At 40.7% G+C, this 23,866-nt stretch overlaps 1 protein-coding gene across 7 annotated transcripts in view; it reads left to right on the top strand.

Moving 5' to 3' along the window:
• Positions 1-23,866, top strand: part of ENAH (ENAH actin regulator) — a 91,989-nt gene that overhangs the window by 52,904 nt on the left and 15,219 nt on the right. For 2 of the 7 annotated variants that reach the window (XM_063152570.1, XM_063152569.1), the window contains exons 4-7: positions 4,516-4,600; positions 19,222-19,541; positions 21,440-21,550; positions 23,447-23,754. In XM_063152570.1, coding sequence (XP_063008640.1) covers positions 4,516-4,600; positions 19,222-19,541; positions 21,440-21,550; positions 23,447-23,754 — 824 coding nt within the window. Of the gene's footprint in view, positions 1-4,515; positions 4,601-8,057; positions 8,164-19,221; positions 19,542-20,740; positions 21,551-23,446; positions 23,755-23,866 lie in introns of those variants that run through there. The other 5 variants (XM_063152567.1, XM_063152566.1, XM_063152573.1 and 2 more) reach the window with 3 other exon arrangements.

Genomic DNA, 23,866 nt, shown 5'->3' with positions numbered 1-23,866 from the left:
GAGCACTGCTTAGTTTTGGCACTAACATACTGAGAAGTGAAGGAGTGGGATTTCTTAGTTACTAAGTTGTTGATATAAACTTTTTCTCTGGGGAGAAAATGGAGATCTTTACCTCAAACTAAAATTCTTAAGTGTGATAGTTGACCAGCCTTAGCAGATTTATTCAAAAATTAGGGTGAGAATAAGCTGTACTCTGAATTGCAGTAATTGCAGGTGGGAGGTTTTCTGTGTGGTTTTGCCTTCTTGATTTAGGGCATGTGAGGTTCTGAGGAAGATTTCACATGATCTGGTTCTTCCAAACCCCTTTTCACCATCCCTGTGTTACCAGCTCCCAAGTGAGCCTGTCCAGCCAAAGGAAAACACCCATTGCAGCTCAGTGCAGAACTTGCAGCACATGTGTTGTGCCAGTCTTGAGCAGCTGATTCTTGGGGTTTTTTTAGGGCTCCAGCAATGTGATATTTTCACTATCAGCCAGTGTCAACACTGATAACATCCAATGCAGCTGGCATGAAAAGAAGTGGGGTAGGGTGGGGTGTGACACTCCAAAAGAGAGGAGGTGACTGAAAGATCGCAGACATCTTTTATGGAAAATCCTTTCCTTAGGATTTTTCCTCCTGAGAAGCTGAGAGGCCTCAGGAACAAAATGTAAACATTATCTGCTGCTGTGGAATGCAACAGGTGCATCTGTGATTGGGCCATGTTGGATGTTTGTAATTAATGGCCAATCACAGTCAGCTGGCTCAGACAGAGAGCCAAGCCACAAACCTTTGTTATCATTCCTTCCTACTCTATGCTTAGCTGGCCTTGTGATGAAATCCTTTCTTCTATTCTTTTAGTATAGTTTTAATGTAATGTATATCATAAAATAATAAATCAGCCTTCTGAAACATGGAGTCAGGTCCTTGTCTCTTCCCTCAACCTGAGACCCCTGTGAGCACAAAAGAGGAACAAAACAGAGGAACAAAAGGCATTGAGGGAGGGCAAACCCTGTATTTCCTTCCTATGCTTCCATAGGGTTGTACAACTGAAATTGTTTGGCTTTTGAACAGAGATACAAAGTAACCAGTCAATTAGGGCTAAAAAAATAAAGGAGTTTGATAAACTCCAACTCTGGTTGTGGATTAGAAGGGTGCTGTTGGGGATGCTTGGTTTGGTTCAGGCACTGCCCAGCAGTCTGATGTTGATGCCACCATAATTGTCTGTGTGACTGCATGGAGCACCAGCTCTGGCTGTCATCTGGCTGGTGGAAATGTTTAATGCAGGCTTTTTCCCCTGAGATTTTAATGTGTTAGATTGCCAGTCCATTTCTCACCACACAGTTGCCTGAGCTGTCATAGAGGAAGGGTGATGCAAAGGTGAAAATAAGCTGAAAAACAGAAAGCATTGAAACTGGAATGGCTGCTGAACAAATTAGTATAAAATTATATCCTCTGTCTGTCAGAATGTGCTGCAGAGTGCACCATCTGTGCTTTTTTAGAAAAAGAGAGATGTTAGGTTTTCTTTAAAACTCAGAATGAATAGACCATTCAGCCTCATCTCTCTCTTGGCTTATATTGGCTTCTGAAGATAAAGTGATCCTGTAAAAGGATCAGAGTTCTTTTCCAGGCAGTATCTGAGTGTTTCTCATGGGGGTTGATGTTTCTTTGGTATCTTGAAGTGTTCAGAAGCCTCTGAGAGAGGTTTTCACTACCTAGTTCCTGTTTATTTAATATACCACCTGTCCTGCTACTCAGGCAGCTGTATTTTAGCAATGAAGTGATAGTCTTGGCTTGCTGTTATAAACTTTCTAGGATAAAACATACTTCTCCACCTGGCATGTACCTTTAATTTTATAATGTTCATTAGCAGGGTGGCTGCAGAGGGAAATATCATGAGAAAACAGGACAGATGACTTGGGAGCTGAACTTCCCTTTTCTTGAAAGCCTTTGTTATACTCAAATTGCATTTCCTTGAGGCAAAAATGTGTAAGAAGTACTGGAACCACCAGGTTAATTGCCAGCAGGGGATTTTTTTCCTCTTCTGTGTGCATAGCTGTGAAAGAAGCCCATCACTGGAGTGGTCTGGCCAAGCTAAAGCTGCCTTGGCTTGCTCATGTTTGCCTTGTGCAGAACTGATGGATAAATTGGTGGTTTTCTGAAGGACAGTGCTCTGGAACAAAGTTTAAAGGCTACAAGAACAGGCTTTCTCACAGCTAGGTGTGTTGGAAAGGCCAGAGCAGATGAAGTTTGGTGTTTACTTTCTCGAGGTGTTGGCTCAAGAATGATTTAAAAGGTTGGTCTGCACCCAGTTACTGCAGCATGATAAAACCTTCTTCATAAAAACCTTTTAAATACTCTTAAAGATTAAATTGGCTGAACTGAACTTTTCATTTCTACTGCATTTTTAGCACAAAATAGTTCTGGTTGGTCTACGGATGCATTGTGACCATTTCTTTTCATTTTTGTTTTTCATTATTAACTTTCAGGTCAGCATGTTCCATCTTGAGGAATAAGACAGGAATTTATGAATTTCATCCTATATCTGATACTCAAAGTGCTGCTTGCATTTTGCAGCTCAGGCTATGAGCCTTGACTTACCCAAGTGTTCTGCTGGGCATGGCAAGCAGCAGAGCTGGTGTTTGGTGTTTACAGCACCTTTCACTGCTGCTGGATTTGTCTGCCTGTGAAAGGCCGTGAAAGGCTGCAGGCAGCAAATAGCCCAGCTGCCTAGGAGCTGCTGTCATGGGCATTGCAGCTTTCCACCTCTCACACAGGGGAGAGGAGAGGAGGAGAATGTGTGTCTTATGGAAGTTCTAAAGCAAAAAAGTTTTCCAGATGAGCCATGGGCAGATGTTTCTGTTTAATGGTCATTTAACTGCAATGATAAATTAATAATTTTTTTTTTGCATTTAAAATACAGGTTAAAATATATAGTTTTTCAATATTGCACTATAAATATATAGTTTTTTAATATTGCATTAAAATATAGGTTTTATACCTGGAGGTGTCTCTTGGAGATACTTCAAGCAAAACTAGTGCATCCCAGCATCCAGGCATTGGGTATAAGGGCCTGATGCTTGCTGAAAGAATAGCTAAGGAAGACACCACATCTGTAGTTAACTGCCTGCTTTCATCCTCCACAATTAAGTCCCATTAATTTTTGTATTTGCAGGGTACATAGATAGTGTACACTTTTATAATTTTCATGATTAAAGATCACAGTGGACACAATACTGTGGCATTCTGAGGAAATTAACCTTTTTGCAGGGCTTTTAGACAAGGGACTTGTTTGCTGTGTCTCAAGCAAAATGCCTGTCCTTGATGTGTATCACACATGGTCTTTTTATGGGTTTGGGTGACTTTCACCAATTCAGATAGGAAAAGATTTTGTATTTTGATATTTGAGATGGGGAAGATCTCATTACAACTCCATAACTCTAACTGGTTTGGTGGGATATCATTGAGAAATCACTGCCTTGCTCTTGGACATTTTCAAAACTCGATGTTTTAATTGATTTTAATTCTTACAAATTCTATAATATAAAATTATATATTATTCTATATAGAATATAGAATAATTCTATGTATTATTATATATAGAATAATAAATTCTATACTTTCTTATAAATTCTATAATCTTGAGCGTAGCTGTAGTCTAAATAATTTCCTAGATTACTGCCTGACAGCAGCAATGCATCCATGGTCTCCTGTATTCCATTCCACACTTTGTCTTCACTTCTTTTTAGTTTTGTGCTGTAAATACATTTGTGATTAAAATGGTAAAGCTTTTTTTGTTTCTAGAATACAGATCTCACATAGACAATTACTTGAAAGTTGTATGATTCAGAATTTCCCGTCAGTAAAGGCTGAAGATGATTTTGCAGGACCTTCCCTTTTGCATCTCCTGTGCTTAGCAGAATTCCCAGTTTGCACATTTGTTGTATCCCCCATTCCTTTGGACTCAATATTTACCTATGCAAAAAAGGTCTTTGATCCAAGTCGATGACCTGAAATCTGAGTAAATTCTGGTGTGACCTGTAGAAACATGCTTTATCTTCCTTCTCTCAGTGTGGTGGTATGGTTCTGATGGTTTTTCTCCTGTTCTTTTGTTTTTTTCCTTTTTCCGTTTTCTCCCCCTTTTCCAGTGTTCTATTTAGGTGAGTGGTTTCATTTTTTGACCCTTTCCTGCTCCTCCAAGAGTATTTGTTCATTGTTTTAAGAAAAACAATCAGACTTGGAGTGCTTTTCAAAGCTTTTGTCAAATTCTGTCATGCAGAAAGTTTGGTTTGCATTTTTGTGAGACCTTTCCATCCATGTGAAATAAAATCATTCTGCAGATGTGTGAGGTAACATTGTACATGTGTGAGGTTGCAGTTTTTATTTGCTGCATTATGCTGTTGAGCTTGTTTGGCTTAAAAAGCAAAAGTGAGCAGTTCTTAATGTTGTTTGATGGCTGGCCTTTTTCTTTGATTTTGTGCTTTTTTTTTTGTATGGTAAAAATTCAAACCATTAATTTATGATCTGTCTTTGCTCTTAGGTCCTACATTGCCTCGACAGAATTCACAGCTTCCCTCTCAAGTACAGAATGGTCCATCACAAGAAGAAATGGAAATCCAGAGAAGGTATGGTATTAAAAGTGAACAGCTGTTCACTTCAAGGAAGTGATAACTCTTAATGAGGAGAAAATAAATGTCAAGGACTTAGAATTGCTCTCCTGCACGAGGGCAGCATTTGTATGTGCACAGTTTTCAGTGCCACTCTATAAAAACTTTGTTGTTGGATCCCTTGTTCCTGCTCTCCACCCATTCAAACAATGCAGTTGGAATTGGCATGCCAGGAAAGAGTTGAAGATCAGAGGGGAAGCCTTGGGAGATTTCACTGTTGTCATTTTCAGCCAGGCTAATTAATTTTCCAGTGACTGTTGTGTGTTCAGTTTTTGACACTGAAAAAAGCAGCAGGCGAGGAAGGAAGTTTGAGAAGCAGAGAACTGAGTCATCATGAATGACAGGGCTTGTGTCCTGAGTGTGGATGTGCTAGATCAGAACATTCTATTGCAAATCTTGTTTGCCTTTGCAGTGTGTTATTTAGCAAAAAGCCTTAATTTTCTGCTTTTAGTGCATAAATTGATGGAGCTTTTAGCAGTGTAATTTTCAGCTGGAGCATTGCTGGTTATATCTGTGTTCCCTTGGTCAGCTGGGGCTTCCTCCAAGTTTACCTGTTCCATGCAATTTCTATCCCTGTGGGATATTTTTTCAGACCTGTAGCATTTTGAACAGAGTTTTTTCACATTTCTTTTAATAATCATTATGTATTGATGAAGTGCCCAATTTCTACAGACTCTGTGGTTGCCATCTTCCCACTTTTGTTTTGTGGCAATGTGGGGTGAGTGTGGGGGTTATAGGTGTGTGACATGGCAGAGGCTTGTGGGACAGTGCTCTCACACTGGGCTAAGGGAAAACAGCAAGACCTTGGGCTGTCCCAAGCACACTGCCTGTGCTGCAATCCTGGATTATTTTACCATCAAAACACTCCCAGGAGATTAGCTGTTCCCTTCCTGAAGGGATGCTGGGAATGATTCACATGCAGGACAGATCCAGGGAACAGGAGCCTTGGATAAATGGGAGGTGGTCCAGACTGGTGGTGTAAATGTACCTAATAGCTTTTTGTGCTGACTGAGAGAATGCTTAAACATGTTGGGTCGAATTAGCACTGAAGCTTTTTCTATTTTGCTGTTCAGCATTTAGAGGTGAGCAGAACCCAATTGCCAATTTAGGAATAATTCATTTGATAATCAAGCTGTATATGTTGAACAAAGGGTTGCCATCAAAATTGGCATCATACTTGTCTGTCTATTTTCTTCTGTGTCTTCTTAAATCTGAGCAGGAATCACTTTATCTGAAAGTTACCTTGTTTAAGAACAAATAGCAAGAACCTCATTACAAATCTGTCTGTTTGATGTGTTTATGTGCAAGTTTGCTGTCATGATAAAAGTCTTTTATGTCACTTCTTTTGACAGACTTTTAAAAAGCCTTTTTTCTTTCAATATTTTTTTCTGTCCTACATTAGTGGTTTTTAGTATTTTTATTTGCTGTCTGTTCCTTTAGAAAGCTGCATTATCTGAAATTTATAATGCTGAAATACTTTAGAGAGAAGCATTGTAGAGTGGCATCTCCTCAGAATAAAGTGCTGCCCTATATTAAGAGCTCTGAAAGTCTCTTGAAATTTTTAGTATGTGAAGGCCATCCTATCAGATGGCATTCTTATGGCTTGGCTTTTTTGATCAGTGTGCCCAACTTGTTTCCATTTAATGCAATGTCCTCTTTGAAGTCTGGGTCTGGGTTTGTTTTGTTTTTCCCTGAAACAAGGATGGAGCACTGGAATGAGTTTACTCATGCTGCTAGACAGATTGCCCGTGGAAGGACTATTGGTGCTGTGTCATTAAGCTTAAGAAGAATATGTAATTTTGTTAAAACATTTCACAAATGCTTCTTCAGTCTCATTACTCCTGTAACTACATGGTGATAATAAAGTTCAATTAACTCTAAGCTAGAACTTCTCTTCTGTAGTAACTGTCTTGCAGCTTTCAGACTCTTAAGAGCAAGAGTTACTACCATCATGTAGAGAGTAGTAAATAGTTGGGAAGAAAAGGTTGAAGTATATATTACTTTTAACATATCTCCAAGTGACATTTCCAATCTCACTAAAGGGTAAAAGCAGTGTGGGCAGGCTTGAATCCTGTGGGGAGCAGTAAGACTACAGGGAATGCAAGAAATGGGAATAAATGTTACTGCGTGGGAAGGAGCATGGGGTTTGTGATGGATCAGGAGAAAGGCTGTGCCAAGTCTGTGGCTTGTGGAATGTGTGTCTGTTGGGTGGAGGTTTTCTTTCAAGTGTGGCTTGATAATAGTTGTCTTTGAGTTCTGTTCTCCCATCCCTCCTCTTAGGTGTGCCTGGATTTAGTAGTGTGTAACTGACTCCTGTGCTAAGTGCAGGAAAATGTTTTTAAAATTATTCTAAGCTGGAGAAAAATATCTGCTTGCATGAAAATTAAAGGGACCCTGTGGAGGTCTAGTCTAACCCTCTGCTCAGAGAAGGACTAATTTCAAAGTTAAATTATGTGGCTTGGAGCTTCAGGGTTTTCCTAGGCAGAAATAGAAACATTTCTTCAGAAGTATTTTGCCAAAGGACTGACCAGTGAAGAGTGGCATAATAAAGAGAGCTCTTCAGCCATCAGGGTCTGATGTTTTCCTTTGCTTTCATAACCAGTGTTCAGGAATCTTGGGAAAATTGGGAATTGAAGAGTGAAATTAGTTCGTTGCCAGCAGAATACATTATTTTGGTTCAGAGATTTTTCTCTATTTTAGAAAGGATTTAGATGCCCTTGCATTTTGGGTAAAACTGCTTTGTTTATTTTGCTGCAGAGCTTCCTAGTGAATATTTGTATTGCTTACTGGGCAGTGGTACAGTTCCTAAGGCTGCTGGGACCAGATGTGCCATCTGAAACACTGAGGTTTTTATAAGGCCAAGATTACACATAAGGTGTAATGAAGTAATTTTTTTCTGTGAATTGATAACTTTGTTACTGTGTTTTAAGCAACCTTAACACATGGTGGATGCTTTCCCTCTCAGGGAGTACTTGAAGCTAGCTGTAATTTTCCTTAATTTGCACTCACTTCAGTACAGTAATAGCAGGCTTTAAAACACTCCAGCTTCCATTTTTGATCCTCAAAACTGAAGGGATATTTTGTTCTGTGGGCTGGTTTTCATTTTGTCAGAGTGGTGGCCAGGCAGTGTTTATAAATTCCACTGATGGATAATGAGCCAGCTTCAGTTGACACACACATTTGTTAATAACTGCAGAGTTACCTAATGCCAAAGAGCATTTTAAAATACAAGATTAGTTCATGGCATGCCTGTGTGTGCTACTGGTGCATGTAAATTTACCTTGTCTCCCAGCCGTGGTAAATACATTGTCAGGAATATGAGTCACTGAGTTGGTATCTAAGATGACACTTGGGAATTTAATGAGTTAATGTTTATAAATAACTTCAAAATGGTCACTGCTTCATAAATAAAGAGCTCCAGGAACAGAGGAACTGTACAGATAGTAAGGAATGATGAGGGTGTACAAGCCCCCCACTGCCCTTCAGGGGCGTCATGGACCAAAACTCGACCGAATCCTTTCGTAAGTACTCAAAAACATTACAGGTTTGGAAAATGCAACAGCAGAATATTGGGAGGGACTGTTAATTATTAAATACTTTATTTCTTTGGTTTAGTTTGGTTTGTGATACTGTTAAAGAAAACACAGGGTATGCCTGTGCTAGAATTTAGTATTGATATGGTGTGGGTTTCATAACATCCTGTGGAAGGATTCTTAGTTTTGGTACATGTTCAGAGACTGTCAAATGGAGCAGTTTCTTAGTAAATAAGAGACTTGAAGGCAAGATTTTTATTTTACAGATTAAAACATTTTTTCTGAATTTTGCTAATCTTATTCTTTAACTACAATAAAATGTTTCCCCCCTCCCCTTGTAACTTAGTAATTATTACATACTCCTGAGCTGTTTTGAAAACATATGTAGAAATGCTAGGAAAAAAAAATCCTGCAATTCAATGTCAATGTAGCTATTGTAGTTTAAAGGAATAAAAGTTTGCCCATGGCTGTGTGTCCCTGGTAGCCTTGTTTCTACTGACTTCCCACAGCCTGTGACTTTTCCCTAGTTAGTGGCCAGATGTACAGCTTCCAACTTTGCTTTGCTTCTGAAATGGTGCCATTTATCCAACAGCTTCTTCCAGGGAAGTAGGATTTCTTTAAAAGGCGGATGGATTGATTAGATAATAACTGAGCACACAGCTCTAATCTGAAATACACATGAATATGATGGAGTTGTTGGCTTTTTGGTTTAGGGTTTGAGAGGTCAGTAGCATCCACTCATATGATTGTATAGTTTGTAGCTGGGCATAGACATGGTTTAGATGGAATCAAAAGGGCTTTTTTTTTTTTTTTTTTTTTTAGCCTAATTTTCTTTCCATTTGTAGTGAAGCTTTCAGAGACTAACCAAGACTAACCAACTAACCTGGCTTTATGGGTAGGTGTAATGGGTGTTGTATGGTTACAGCATAATTGTAGATGCTGGTAACATTGATCTGCTGAGGAGACCACTCTTCCATTAAGCAGTATTCTGATGACATCAGTAGAATTGCTTTCAAATCTTTCAGTTCTGTGAGCTTTTTTCTGTTTAATGCAGAACATGAAACTGGAGTTGAAAGTTGTTCTAAACTTTTCAAGATTTTTGGTTATTGTGGTTCCCTTTTAAGAAATTGTGTTCAAGTTGTACTCACTGGAATTCACTACTGAGTGGGAGTTGCCAATGAAAGTAGGTTTTTCTACTGCTGAGATTCTTCTTTTTTCTAAAATTCCATGAGTACAGGTGTCCTTCTGTGATCTAGCATCTGCCAGGAAAGCTCATGTTCTCTTAGTTTGAGATAATATTATTAAAAAGATGGAGATGAGGAAAATTAGGCTTAATGAGGTTTATCCAAGAGCATTAATAGATCCCTTAGTCTGTTAGAATTCCTCTGTCTAATGCATTTCAAGTTTATAGTTGTCTCTTCATGTCTTTATCACAGTGGCTGACTACTAATTTTTGCTTGACTGATAAAACCTAGTTCTTGCTACTTGCAGCTAATGCATTTTTAACTTATAACATAAAAGCTCCTTCTTAAACCTTAAATCCCTTTTGATCAAGGAGATGAAAGCCTGTTAATTTGACTTTGGTAACAGATAAAACATTGGACAGTAAACTGGACCCAGACAGTATTTTCTTCACAAAAGCAGAAAGGCTTTGGTAAAGCATTTGACAGATACCAAGAGGGAATTTTCAGTTCATGTGGAAGAGAGGAGGATTGCTGTAGAAGTGTGAGGAGCACAAAAACAGGCATCAGTGCACTAATGGGACCTGTAGCAATCAAATCTCTTTTGGTGTTTTACTGAACAAAGCAAGTCCTTGTTGCTGATGTGAGTTGAGATACATGAGAATGAAGGAGAACAGGAGGGGTTGGATGATATATGATATAATATATGACGTTGCAGATTTTGATGATTAGAATAGAATGAGAATTCCTAGTAGGTGTCCTGTTTTTAGAGGGGAGAACCACCAACCTGTAGACCACATTAATGTACAGGGAAAACCAAATGGACATTGGAAGTGTTACATGCCATGGTGTCTGATCAAGAGAAAGCTGCCTGAACTTTGGGAATAGCTGTAAGGACCTGGATTTGTGCAGTGTTTCAAAATCATGATAAATGCAGTTAATTACATCATCATTTCACCCTGTGTAAAGTGTTTGTTACAAACCACAGTTTGAACCAGTCTCACCTCTCAGTGCTGCTGAAAGAACCAAAGGTGCAAGGCACAGTTCAGAGTGGCAGAAATTGTCATTTCCAGAGCAAATACAGCAACTCACTTCGCAAACCTCTGGCATTTAACAGTCAGACTTGGCAAATCTTCTGAGTTCCTGTGTCTTGCTCATTGTACCAAGATGACTAAGTCTGGTCTGGGTTTCTCTGACACCATGTGGATTATGGTCTGGTAGAAACTGTCCTGACTGTCAAGCACTTGACAGAAAATAAAGCTGACCTGGTAAGATTTTTAGAGCAGGAGTTTAGTTTAGATAATGCAAAGTGAAGTTTATGCAGCTGAGATTGCTTAGGAAGATGCAAAGAGGTTAAATATTGATAATTTCTGCTGAGCTTATGTTATTGGTGCATCCTGAGCTTCTTATTTATGAAGATTCTCAGTCTCTGTGGAGATTGCCTGTGTTTGATGTCAATACAGCTTGCAAATTTCCAAGTTGTGGATGTATTTTCTCTTTGTACATGAATTATGAAATTTGGGGGGTGGTGTGTGTTCATTCCATGGTACATAATGTGTGGGCACTGAGATATTGTAAATATTCAGTAGCTTTGTGTGACCATACAGGAGAGTGAGCTCTGTGGCTAATGCTGAATTTTTGAGTGGTGAATAAATATTTAATATTAAAGATGGAAGAGCAAGTTTAATGCTTGTACTTCATTTTGATTACTCAGATAAATTCCTGCAAATTTGAAGAGCCATAACAGGACACACTTTCCTGAACTTGTACAGAAGATGATCAGAGGATTAAACTATTAAAAATCAAGCTAGGAGCTAAGTTCAAAATAACATGCCAAAGCGCTTTTTTTTTTCCCTGTAATAGTTTCAACAAGGCTAAAGTAGGTTGGCTGTGTCTGTGTCTACTTCTGTGGATGTCCAGATGTTCCTGGTGATCACAAGGTAGAGGACAAGGTGCTTCAGATGGAGCTGAGCTGAGATCAGCCTGCATCTGTGTGGCTAGGAGCTAAGTTCAAAATAACATGTCAAAGCACTTTTTTTCCCCCTATAATAGTTTCAACGGGGCTAAAATAGCTTGGCTGTGTCTGTATCTGCTTCTGTGGGTGTCCAGATGTTCCTGGTGATCACAAGGTGCTTCAGATGGAACTGAGGTCACCCTGGTGCCTGTGCCTAGGAGCTAAGTTCAAAATAACATGCCAAAGCACTTTTTTCTCCCCCTACAAGGCTAAAGTAGGTTGGCTGTGTCTGCATCTACTTCTGTGGATGTCCAGATGTTCCTGGTGATCACAAGGTAGAGGACAGCATGCTTCAGATGGAGCTGAGGTCAGCCTGCATCTGTTACTGGTGCCTGTGCCTAGGAGCTAAGTTCAAAATAACATGTCAAAGCATTTTTTCCCCCTGTAATAGTTTCAACAGTGCTAAAGTAGTTTGGCTGTGTCTGTATCCACTTTATCTACTTCTGTGGATGTCCAGATGTTCCTGGTGATCACAACATAGAGGACAAGGTGCTTCAGATGGAGCTGAGGTCAGCCTGGTGCTGGTGCCTGTGGCTAGGAGCTAACTTCAAAATAACATGTCAAAGCCCTTTTTTTCCCCCTGTAATAGTTTCAACAAGGCTAAAGTAGCTTGTCTGTGTCTGTATCTACTACTGTGGATGTCCAGAGAGAGTTCCTGGTGATCACAAGGTAGAGGGCAGCATGTTTCAGATGGAGCTGAGGTCAGCCTGCATCTGTGCTGGTGCCTGTGGCTCAGGCAGACATTGTGTAGCCTGTGTGCAGCCAGCTGCTGCTGTGTTTGCTGCAGTGACTCAGTGCTGGGAGGAGGAGAAACCATCATGTGAGATGTGTTCTAGTGAGTAGTGACTGTTGGATTAGATAATGCTATCTGTGCCCACATGCTGGGGCTAACAGCATTTGAGAATAAAACTCCAAACATTGCTGGCTTGCTTGTTGCTCTGCAGTTTGGGGCTGGGTTAAAGGAGCTCAGGGCAGCCCCAAAAGTCTGGGTACACTGAGGCTCCAGGTTGAGCAGCTCAGTTTGTTTGGATTGATGAGCCCAGCTTTAATCATAGCTGATGTGATACATTTACTTCTAGAATTTAGCATAGTATTATTCCTGGATTTCTTGCCTTTAAAACTTAAAAAACCCTAGTGAAACACAGGAAGAAAGATGCATCAGCTGTTGAGTACTTTCTTAGAACCACATTTGGTTTCCTATACTGAATGCCTGAATGGTAACTTTCTGAACAATAAGTGCAGAATATTACTGCAATACTTGCAACCAGCAATAGTCTGGCAACCTTCATGCTGCCTTCTTAGTGTCATCCTTAGGTCTCTCTTCTGACACACTTTGTCATTTTAGAAAAAGTAACAGCACAAGCAATAAACTATTTTTCAAAAAAGCAAAAAAACCACCATGTGAGACACAGAAAATCTCCCCTCAATTGTATATTTTTAAGTCCACGTTTTTTTTTAATAACTCAAGTGATGGCTTTTGGTGTCTTCTTTTGATACACACTGAAATTCTTTCCCCCCCCCTCATTTGCCTTGTTTTTGTATCTTTAAGCAGACAAAACAGGGATAGTGTTCATATTGATCTTTGAGTGATTTGATGCCCTGTTTTGACACACAGTTTTTATGCCAAGAAAGAATGAAATGTGAAATTGGTGTGTTCATAAATGACAACTAACAGCTGTCAAATATTATGAATTATCTGCCTGCAGCTGACCTCTTCATTCAATGCAGCAATTGCTTCAGTCAGGTCTGTTCCTCAAGATATTTTGTTTTCTCCAGGCTTTGTCTTGGGTCTTTGTTTTCTACAGTGAGTTTTAAAATTAAATACTTCAAACAAGTTTCTGTTCATCTTGGAGTGTCTGTCAGCTCAGTGCCTCCTGAATCTGGATGTGATACAAAGATGCCTTTGTACTGTTCATGGAAATACCTCTGTTTTTAATGTAGCTGGCTTTGTGACAAGGAGCCTTCCAGGTTCGTGGCTGAACTCTGTTATTCAGGTTGATATATGGGCTCCTCAGTGCAGTTTCCTATCATCTTTTTAGGAAAAAATGTAATGGCTTGATCTCACAGCCAAGAGCAAAGCAAGCTAGTGTTAGAATGCTGAAGATTTATGTGAATGTACAGCACAACTTCCACTTGAGGAAGCAAGGTGACCTGCCAGAGCAGGCAGCTCTTTGCTTTGCAGACTGTTTCAGCTCTGCATTTGTTACTCATAGGGTTTTTTTTTCCCTCTTGGTGCCCTTGTGACAGAAGCTCTGGGTTTTGACACAGCTAGAGTTTCTTCATGTTTCAAGGCATCCTTGCTCTGGTGGAAGGAGTTTTGTACAAATCCAGTGACTCTGCTGCAGGTGACAGAGATATGGAGGCTTAGGTAGGAAAAGTGTCCCAGGAAAGGACAGATTCCCTCTGGCTTTTAAGTCTGCTCTGAACCAGAATATTGTTTTACCAGTAAACACTGAATTTTCTTAATCTAGTTGAGATCTTTGTCTTCTCTTCAACCTGTGTGGTAATGGCCATATTTTAACACAATTAACTGAGGGCTCCATTCTTTTGATTGACTATGTTGAGATCTTCAGCAAAAGGCCCAGAGGATCTCGCAGCCATTCACCTCGAGGAGGAGAAATTAAAAAAACCCATCCGTTCCCTTCCCCCTCCCCAATACAGATTAAAAAAATAAATAATATTAGTTTATTATTAATATTATAATAATATTCCTAGTCACCCATCACTCACACTGGCCTTTGAATGAAGTGGTGCTACTTGCTAAATGGAAAGTGATCTCAGTGTGTGCGTGTGGTGCTGGCTCATTTTACAGAATAACAGGAGCTGAGACAGCAAGGCTGCTTAATTGTTATTCCTTTTTATGATCAAGAGCCGGCCAGGAAGGCTTTGTGTGTACCCGAGTAAGTAAATTAACTGCAATTCTGTTTTGCAGTTGTCACGTAGGAGAAATTCTAAACATTGTCACCATCACAGAATGTGGGGGGATTTTTTCCAGCAGGGATGCAACAGTGTGTGCTTAATTCTGCTCACTGCATCTTTTTTTTTCCCCATGTGTTATTTCAAGAATGTAGTCATGCTCCTGCTGCTTGGCTGCCCAAAGAACTGCAGGATTAATGCTCATATTAAGTCACGAGTTAATATTGTAAATATGATTCTTTCTTTATCCTCAGACAGTATCTCCTTAACTGGACAAAATTATAAGGGCAAGAGGCGAAATAATTTTAAAAGCTGGTGCAATATTAAAGTAAGCTAATTTAAAAACAGCACCACCAAAATAAAAAATAACCAAGAGCCTCTCCCAAAACACCCCAAAGTGAAGTTTCCCAAAATGCTTTTGGCATGAAGCTAATTAAAATCCACAAAGAAAGTGTCACGAACAGTCACTGTGATAGAGCTCCCAGCTATTCTGAGGTTCTGAAGTTGACTCTGAATCTAAACATGAGTAACAGCACCTTGTGTGTGACTGACATGTGCAGCTCTACAGCAGGCTCAGCTATTTCATGGAAATTACCTCTTATATTTAATAAGTCACACTTCTGAAATAGTTGGAATAATCACATTGTCTTTGCATAACAAGCATTTCACTACAAGACAGCTCTCTGGGGCATTTGGAGTATCTCTTTACCTTTTCCAAAGTTGTCCTGGTGGCCAGATGTGCTTTCTAAGACTGAAGGGTGTTGAACTACCAGTCTCGACATTCAGATGCAGTTTAATTGGTGTGTGATGACTCTCCTTAATCTGCTAATGCTTTTGTCTAATATAATTTTGATCTCTGACAAAATTTAAAAATAAAATTATACTATCTAATGCTGACTAAACAAAGCCAGAGGGATTTATTTTTTTAAATTTTATCATTAATAATCAAATGTGGTCTTAATCATTTTTAGCTACAACTGTAACACTTGCTAAGATCTAGTGTGTAGCTTATGGAATCTTCCTTGCTTATTAAGTTGTGTTAAAGCAGCTTGATTGCATTACTGGCATCTGACCTATGCACCTTTTGGTTTGCTATTCAAAAGGTTTATTAAAATTGTTAAAATTACAGCAGAAGTGTAGTGAGTTGTGAGGTGTGGGGTTTTTTGGGTTTGTTTTTTTTTTTTTTGCTTGTTGTTTTGCCTTCTTTTTTTTTCTTTGTTGACAAAGAGATACTTCAGTGACATATAATGAGAAATTATTCTCAACAATGGTGTATTTAATCTCATATTTATAAGATATGCTTGCAAGGTATTTTGCTGCCCTCTCTTGGTAGAGCTTTTGTATTGTAAGCAAAGTGCTTAACTTTGTTCCTGGCAAAAAATTCTGGGTTTATTCCTTCTATTGTCTGAAGAAATGGGGATTCTTTTACCAAAAAAAAAGGAAAAAAAGTTAAATACTGCCTTACTCAATATTTACTAAATAATGACTAATTTGTTACTCAGGTGCTCTGTGGATAAAAGTGGTTATTTCACTGTCTTTTATCTTATTTGGTCAATATAATTTGATAGTGTTCATTGCCAGTTGAAATAATTTTTGCTTCAGACTAAATTTAAACACTTAGGTGCATTTTGGTGTGACACAAACACTTCTGGGCCAGGCCAAAAACCTGGAATGCTTCCCTCTGCTGCTTTCCATCCTCTGGGCATCTCTTGGTTCAACAGCTTCTGCATGATGGAGTTGCTGTTTTCTGACTGATTTCCCATGGTTGTGTTGGGGTTTTATTTTTTCTTCCCTGTGGGCTTTTTCCTGCTTTTTCTTTGAATCACTCTGGCAAAGAGTTCCATAGCTCATCTGCCTGATGTGCAGGGCTGCTCTTTTCTTTTGAGCTTTGCTCTCATTATTTCATTGACTGTTTCCTCCCAGCTGTTGTGAAGGAGTGTCCCCATCACTCAGAGCTCCAGTTGTCTTTCCCAGAACACAGAATTACAGCTTTCTAAATTATTTTTAGATGGAAGGTGTTGGGTACATTTGATAACACTTTTATGCTGCTCTTAAAATCTTTTCGGTTCTGATTTTCTCCCTGTTTTGAGGTGGGAGCAGGGATGCAGGGATTGTGAGGCAGGGTGGTGCTGTTTCTGAACTGTCCATAATCCTTTCTTCATGTTTAGTGTCTGGTTGGGGTTTTTGAACAGGACACATCAATGAATGGATGTTGTTGTAACCCTTGTATCTCACTCCTGGGTCCACAGGCAACCCAAAGTCCAGCACCTTGTAAATTAATTTAGGAGATATTTCTCTCTCTCTGCCCTGCTTCACTTCAGTGAAGGTTTATTTGCCAATTTTATTCCCAGGTTAGTTGGAATTAGAAGATCAGTAATTCCTTATAATCAGCCATCATCCTTGCTGCCCTAAATAACTAAATATTATTAAGGAGCTTTATGACAAGCACCTCACTGTTCCTTTTCCAAGTTGTTTATGGAAATATGAAATTATGGCGGAGCCCGTGATATGGCTTATTGGAAAACAGCCTTGGCAATGCTGCCCTTGTGTGAGGAGTGACCTATATTGAGCTTCTATTTCTGTAAAGAAATGAAGAACTAAAGAAAAATAAATTTTCTGGCAGTAGCTTGATGTGTTGTTAAACCCAGGGAATTGATACCTTCCAGTATTATAAACTAAATATAACCTAAAATGTTTATGATCTCAAATGTCATATCTACATTTTAGGTTTAGGATGAACAGGATGCACATTTCTAGGTAGAATATGCTCATTTCTGGCAAATGGATGCAAAAGAATGATGGAAATAAACAAAGCTGCTTTGGCATCTGTCAGCGTTGTCTTCTGCTCTGAACAGTCTTTTAGATACAAACATGTGCATCCACCTCTCCTTTATGGAAAAAAAAAAAGAATTTTAACCTGACCAAGCTGAAGTTAGCTTTGATGAAAACCCTGTTTTCCTCTAATTATAGGTTTTATCTGAGGGGGAAAAAGAGCACATAGTCAAATCAGTTTTGTACAGAACAAGCAAAAGTGTAACATCAAAAATATTTTTAATACCTCTTGGAGGTATTAAATTAATATTTCTGTGGTTTGTATTATATTCATTATATTATATTTCTAGAACTCCTCTACTGTCTCCAAATCTGTATGGGTCAATCACCAGACTTTTTAGTGGATTTCAGATACTAAAAATCAGTCATTTATCAAAAGCTGGGTTGCAGCTCTGATTTCCTAGTGACTGCTCTTACAGCTTTGGTTTGTGGCTGAGGGAGGAAATGGTCAAGGAGCAGAACTGGTTTTTTGCTTCTGATGGGTAATGAGTTAAGTAGTGAAAAAAGGCCTTTTGTTGTGCACAACAACAACTTACTTGGTTATAGAAATAATAAAATTTCAAAATTTGTAATTTCTTTTTGTTTTTAAAGGAAAAACAATGGTCTGAAAATGGAATGGATTTCAATAACAATAGTTCATGGGCTGGAATTTGCAGTTATGCTGGTAATTTCTAGTCATGAAAAGGAGTGAAACAGCTGAAGTTCCCTTCCTTTTCAGAATTCTGTCCTTATGACTCTACATACACAGCATAATATTGCCAATGACTGTCCAAATTAAATTGCCCAGTGGCATAATATAGAAAAAACACATCTGTTAACTTGAGGTGTCAAAATTCAGATCTCCTCTCTGCTTTATAGTTAAGAGCTGGATGTGCTTTTTGTTTGTTGAGAAGCTGTCATCAGTTTGCTTCTGAAACACGGCAGAAAAAATGGCTCTGTGCTTTGTAGACCAGATTTTCTTTCTAACTGTTGTGATTTATCTCTTTTTTTGGAAACAAGAATTAAATGGAGAACAACAACTAGCAGCATTTTCAGTGTTTAGTACTGACAGGAACACACTGGCCACAGCTGGGAGGAGGATCAGCCTAATTTTGTTCCATCACTGAGTTATCCCCAAGAGATGAAAAAGCTTTGAAAATCAAGAAGTTGTATTTTAACCAACTAAGAGGATATATCTTTTGAAAAGCCCTAAAAAACCCTAAAGAAAATACAGAACAAGTTAAGAAGAAAGGATCAGACAGGTGGTATATAGCTTTTCCCACTGCATTTTTTTTTTTCAGGAAAGTCCTTTCAGCCAACCCAGTGGCTTTGGCAGAGAATTTTGCAAGGTTTCTTCTTACCCTTAGGGTATTTCCACTGCCTGGCTTTTACTTGTTTTCCTCCTCTTCACATCTTCCCCCTCTCTGCTTTGCTTTGCAAAGCCTCCCATGAGCTGGAAGCCCTGCCAGCTCCCTGCAGTGTTTCCTTGGCTGCTGCACCCTGGATTTTTTTTGACCATGTCCATTTTTCCTGTGCCTTCAGGGTGTTCTCATGTTGTTGCCAGTTCAGCTGTGTGTGTGTCTGTTAGGATGCAAGTGAGGATGGACACGTGTGCATTTTGATGGATATGGAATAAAATAAAATATGGATGAATTCTGTCTGACTGGTTAATCCAAAAACCATAATTTGTTTGAGGTGTTTCTTTTTTTTTAATGAGTATTTGTGTTAGTGCTATTTCACTGTACTTCTGTTCACTGCTGTGAGTATAAAATACTGTGCAAAGAACAAATGTAACTCCATATCCCAAACTGGGAAGATTGTATCAGTTATTAAATGAGCAGTAAATTACCTCTTGAAGTTTGTCTCTCAGAACTGAACTAACTGTTCAGTTAGTTAAGAGGAAATCAGATATGTGATTCTTTTTACTGTAAACATAATAAAACTATTATCCAGCTCAGAAAAGTGGCGTGTTAGGATTAAGACTTCCAGGTAGGTAGAAATGCTGTGCTTTTGTTCTGGCTGCTTCCAGGATTGTTGGTTTATGTCCTTGTCCTTTGAAGAGCTGCCTGAGGTGTTTGGTTTTCACTTTGCAGCTGAGTCTCTTTCCTTTTCTCACCACTGCAGACAGTTGCAAGAGCAGCAGAGGCAGAAGGAGCTGGAACGGGAGAGGCTGGATCGCGAACGGATGGAACGGGAGAGGCTGGAGAGAGAGAGGCTGGAAAGGGAAAGGCTGGAAAGAGAGCGCCTGGAGCAGGAGCAGCTGGAGAGGGAACGGCAGGAGAGGGAACGGCAGGAGCGCCTGGAGAGGGAGAGACAGGAGAAGGAGAGGCAGGACCGCGAGAGACTGGAACGACTCGAACGGGAGAGGCAAGAGAGAGAGCGGCAAGAACAGTTGGAAAGGGAACAGTTGGAATGGGAAAGAGAGAGAAGAATTTCAAATGCTGGTAAGAATTTCAAAATCCGAGCATGTTCTACAACTAGACCGCTCTTGATGTGTTTGGGTGATGGAGTGGGAGAGAACCAACAAATGGCAAGGGTGTAGAGCTGTGTAGCCACAGTCAGTATTTCAGGCTTCATTTGGCTGGAATCCCTTCCCTTTTTTTATGGCAAGAAGTCTAAGATATTTGACTTTCCTGTCATAATTTTCCATTAATTCTGAAATAAATTTTTTTGCATTCTTTGCTCACTCCGTTGCCGTACTCTCTGATTGCGTGGAAGAACTTGAATCATTTTGGGCACCTCCAACATTGGTTGAAGTGTGATGAGTTAAACTTTCTAAATACTTTATCATTTTTAGCTCTATTCAACAAATGTGTTGTCATTATATAAGTTGGGAAAAAACCCCTAAAAGGTATCAGGTTGAGTGTGTTAACATAGAAGGTATGTTGCTATATAAGGCAAAGCAATAGTGTGAGAAATGCTTTTCAGTCTGAGGCCTTGCTTAATCTATCATTGTAGTAACATTTCAGTGAAATGTGTTGTATGTATTTGTAGATAAGATAATGCTCTGCCTGTGGAAAAGCATCCAGTGATAACTGAAAGCTTTCTCATTTTGGTAATATAATGGAACATTAGTCAAGTGCTTGGTTGTTCTTCAGTCTCAAATTCAATTTACATAAGTCAGCTCATGGTGAGAGTCAAGGAATACTATGTAAGTCATTTTAGAGCAGAGGATTTTATTGGTAGCTTTATTCCCAGTACTTTCAATATTTGCTATGCAGCTTTTTCTGGGGTATAGAGAGATGACACTTGCTGCCTATGGTAAGAGTTGAAACAAATGTTAAGATCACTACGTTTGCTTGCAGTTTGCAACCAAACAAGAAGATAAAAGCTGGTAAAAGACTGATTGCTCAATCCAATATCTAACCCATCTCACAGATGGGATTTGAGAAAACTTTCTCTAGAACGTACTTGTAAATTCAATTGTTGGCACAAAAAGAGTTGGTAAAATTTAAGAGCAGCTGTTGATAATATGTAAAACTTTCCTAACAGTATTTTCACTTGTGCCTAATCCTCTGGTACTAACTGTAGTCTACATTTTTACATTTTGTTCGAATGCTGGTTTTGTTGCTTCATTAGCTCCCTTTTTCTCTTTCTCCTTTTTTTATCCTGCCTTTGCTGCTGCTTTCCATCTTCTGTCCAGCTCCATCTTTCGACAACTCCCCGTATAGCACTCCACTTCCTGAATACTCCAGTTGCCAGCCTCCTTCAGCACCTCCTCCATCATATGCAAAAGCAGTCTCAGCGCCAATGGCCGAGGCCACACCGGAGTACGCTGTAGTGACTTCTGCACCACCGACCTCCACTCCCCCTACACCGCCTCTAAGGCACTCTGCATCGCGTTTTGCTACATCCCTAGGCTCGGCTTTCCACCCCGTTCTCCCCCATTACGCCACCGTTCCTCGGCCCGTGAACAAAAGCTCCCGGCCCCCTTCTCCCGTGGGCGCCGCGGCCACGTTGCCTCCCAGCAGCAGCAGCAGGCCCGCGGCCTGGGCCGCGCCCAGCTTCGCGCCCCTGCCCCCGTCTCCTCCGGTCATGATCAGCAGCCCTCCGGGCAAGGCTGCCGGGCCCAGACCCGTCCTGCCCGTGGCGGCTTCCAACGCGGCGGCCCAAGCGTCCACGTCTTCTCCCACGGCTCCCAACGGGCTTCCCGAAAACCTGGCTTATCCGGTTCCTTCACCTTCTACCTCAGGTTCAACGCCGCCTCCGCCACCTCCTCCCCCCCCGCTGCCTTCCTTTCCGCCTCTGTCACTCTCTGGGCCTCAAGCTTCTCCTTCTCCCAACTCCCCGAATGCCTCGACTCCCTCATCCAAGCCTAGTGTTCTCCCTTCTCCCTCTGCAGCTACCCCTGCCTCTGTTGAGAACTCTCTAAACTCTGTGCTGGGAGACTCCTCTGCTTCTGAGCCAGTCTTGCAGGCAGCCTCTCAGCCGGTTGAAGCTCCGAGCCAGCAGGGTAAGGCTTTCTGTTATTGCTACTAATGCGCTAAGCAGGGCAGGGCAGAGCCCTGACTGCCCCCAGGCATGAGCACGGTGCTCCCCAAGCTGCACTGATCCTAATGCCCAACACTGCTGGGGTAAGGGAAATGGAAGAGCTCTGTGCCTAGGAGCCGATGTTCTGTGGCCTGTCATGAGTAAAATCCTCATTTCTTAAGAACTCGCCTTTGGAGAACACAGTTGGTCACATTCTTGCTTGGTAAACCCTGCGCTGTTGTTTTATTTGGGAAGTGGTGTTACCACTTCATTGTTCACAGATCATTAATAGCAGCCAACATAGAGGAGCACATGTGTGGCTTTGGACATGTAAATGGCCTTCAGTGAGGTCATGGTTTATTTGAGAAGTGGTGTTACCACTTCATTAGTTCATAGATCATCCATTTCCTAATGGCAGCCAACATAGAGGAGCACATGTGTGGCTTTGGACATGTAAATGACTTTTAGTAAGGAATACTTCAAATTTAGAAAGTAATGTGTGCACCTACAGCATTTCTTTCTGGGCAGTGGTTGTATTTAGATACATTGCCTAGTGCACATACATATATACATGTGTATTTAGATACAGAGAGATGGTCCTTCTGCAGAGAGAGGTCCTTCTGCAGTATTTTACCAGTGTAGCTAAGAAGACTTTGGACAATAAGTTTGATTTAAGCAGGTGACAACCTTAATGAACACTCCACCAATATGATAGAAATGCATTTTACATGGTAATACATGTCTTTGTTAACCTGCTTTTATACTGATTTAACAGATTTAGGTGGATTTAGTAGATGTAGGTCTTTGTACAGAACTCTGCAGCAGCTCCAAAGGTGTGGGCAGAGGGGTTCCTGGGGGATAAGCAGCTTGGTACAAGCCATGCAGAATGGACCCTGTTTATATCCTCCTGTCTGAAATGAAGGTCTGAGCTGCTTTGGGATGGAGTGGAAATAGAATAAATGGCCTCACTTCTAGTAGGAATAAAAGTGTGCGCTTGGACAGTGAGTGATGCCAAGAGGGTTTAACAGAATTTCTGCAGTGGTAGCAGAGTAGGAGACCAGGAAGACTCATATGTGAAATTCCTGCCTTTAGAGATTAAGGTAGTTGTGCAGTATTTTGCCTGCCTTTTGGTGGTTTTGGTGAGACAGAGGTAGGATCTGTGGAGGTGTGGAGCTGTTGTTTACGTCAAGATTTCTTAAACTCTTCCAATAATAATAATAGTACAGTGATCATCAGAATATTCTTTTTCCAAAGTACACTTTGTATTTGGATAACAATGTGAATTTAAATAAGTAGAAGAATGATAGATAAAAAATAGAAGGGCTTCTTCCCATTAGCTTGAAATATGTCAGTCTTCTAACTCACTAATTACTGTTTGTATTGAATTGTAAAAGTTGATTGCTGGAATTATTTTAAAGGAAAGATTTACATACAGCTTAGAAGTTAGCATTGGCACTGGAACAGTTCAGGGGTTCAGATGTTTGGGGGGTGTGTTAGGGTTTGTTAATGCAGTAAGGTACTGTTCAGCACCATGTGAGCACACCCTGTGGTTCTCCTGCTACGATGCTCATGCCTGACTTTACTCTCTGCCTGTTTCCTGGTGTAAAGCTGTTCTTGGTTGCAGCACAGACCCTGACTGGTGGGGTTTCATGTAAATGTCTCTGGAACTGTCTGATCTCTCACAGGATACTGTGTAATTTTTTTAGTACATTATTTAAGAATGCTTCTCTCCTGCTGAAGTTCAGTGTTTCCTTACCCCGTATCTTACCAGTTCTAATGTCTCGTACACTGAGCAAAAGAACCACCCATTTCAATGGAAGCAAGACCTTTTGTTTTCCAAATCCCTAATGTCTTCTGTTTGTTTTCTCTCTGACACTAGGTGCTGTCCAAGGACCGCCTGCACCTCCTCCTCCACCTCCCCTGCCCCCTGGCCCAGCTCAGTCTTCAATAGCAGCCCCGGCTCCTCCTGGCCCTCCGCCACCTCCTCCCCTGCCGCCCTCGGGGCCGCCCCCGCCGCCGCCGCCGCCTCCTCCGCTGCCCAGCCAAGCCCCTCCCGTTCCCCTGCCCCCTCCGGCTCCCCCCCTGCCGGCCTCGGGCTTTTCGGCGGGGTTCGTGGCCGAGGATAATCGCCCTCTAACTGGACTAGCAGCTGCACTCGCTGGAGCCAAGCTTAGGAAAGTCTCACGGGTAAATAGAGCTCTGGTTTCTTTTTCACCTTCCTGTGTCCCCTCCCCTGCTTCTAAGCTTTGGTCAAGGTCAACAGCAGTATCAAGGTATTTGGGGTAGGCTTAGTTCATGA

The sequence above is a fragment of the Melospiza melodia genome, chromosome 3, assembly GCF_035770615.1.
Source record: "Melospiza melodia melodia isolate bMelMel2 chromosome 3, bMelMel2.pri, whole genome shotgun sequence".
Classification (NCBI taxonomy): Eukaryota; Metazoa; Chordata; class Aves; order Passeriformes; family Passerellidae; genus Melospiza; species Melospiza melodia.
The sequence above is the reverse complement of the archived record's forward strand: the minus strand, read 5'-3'. Positions and strand labels throughout refer to the sequence as shown.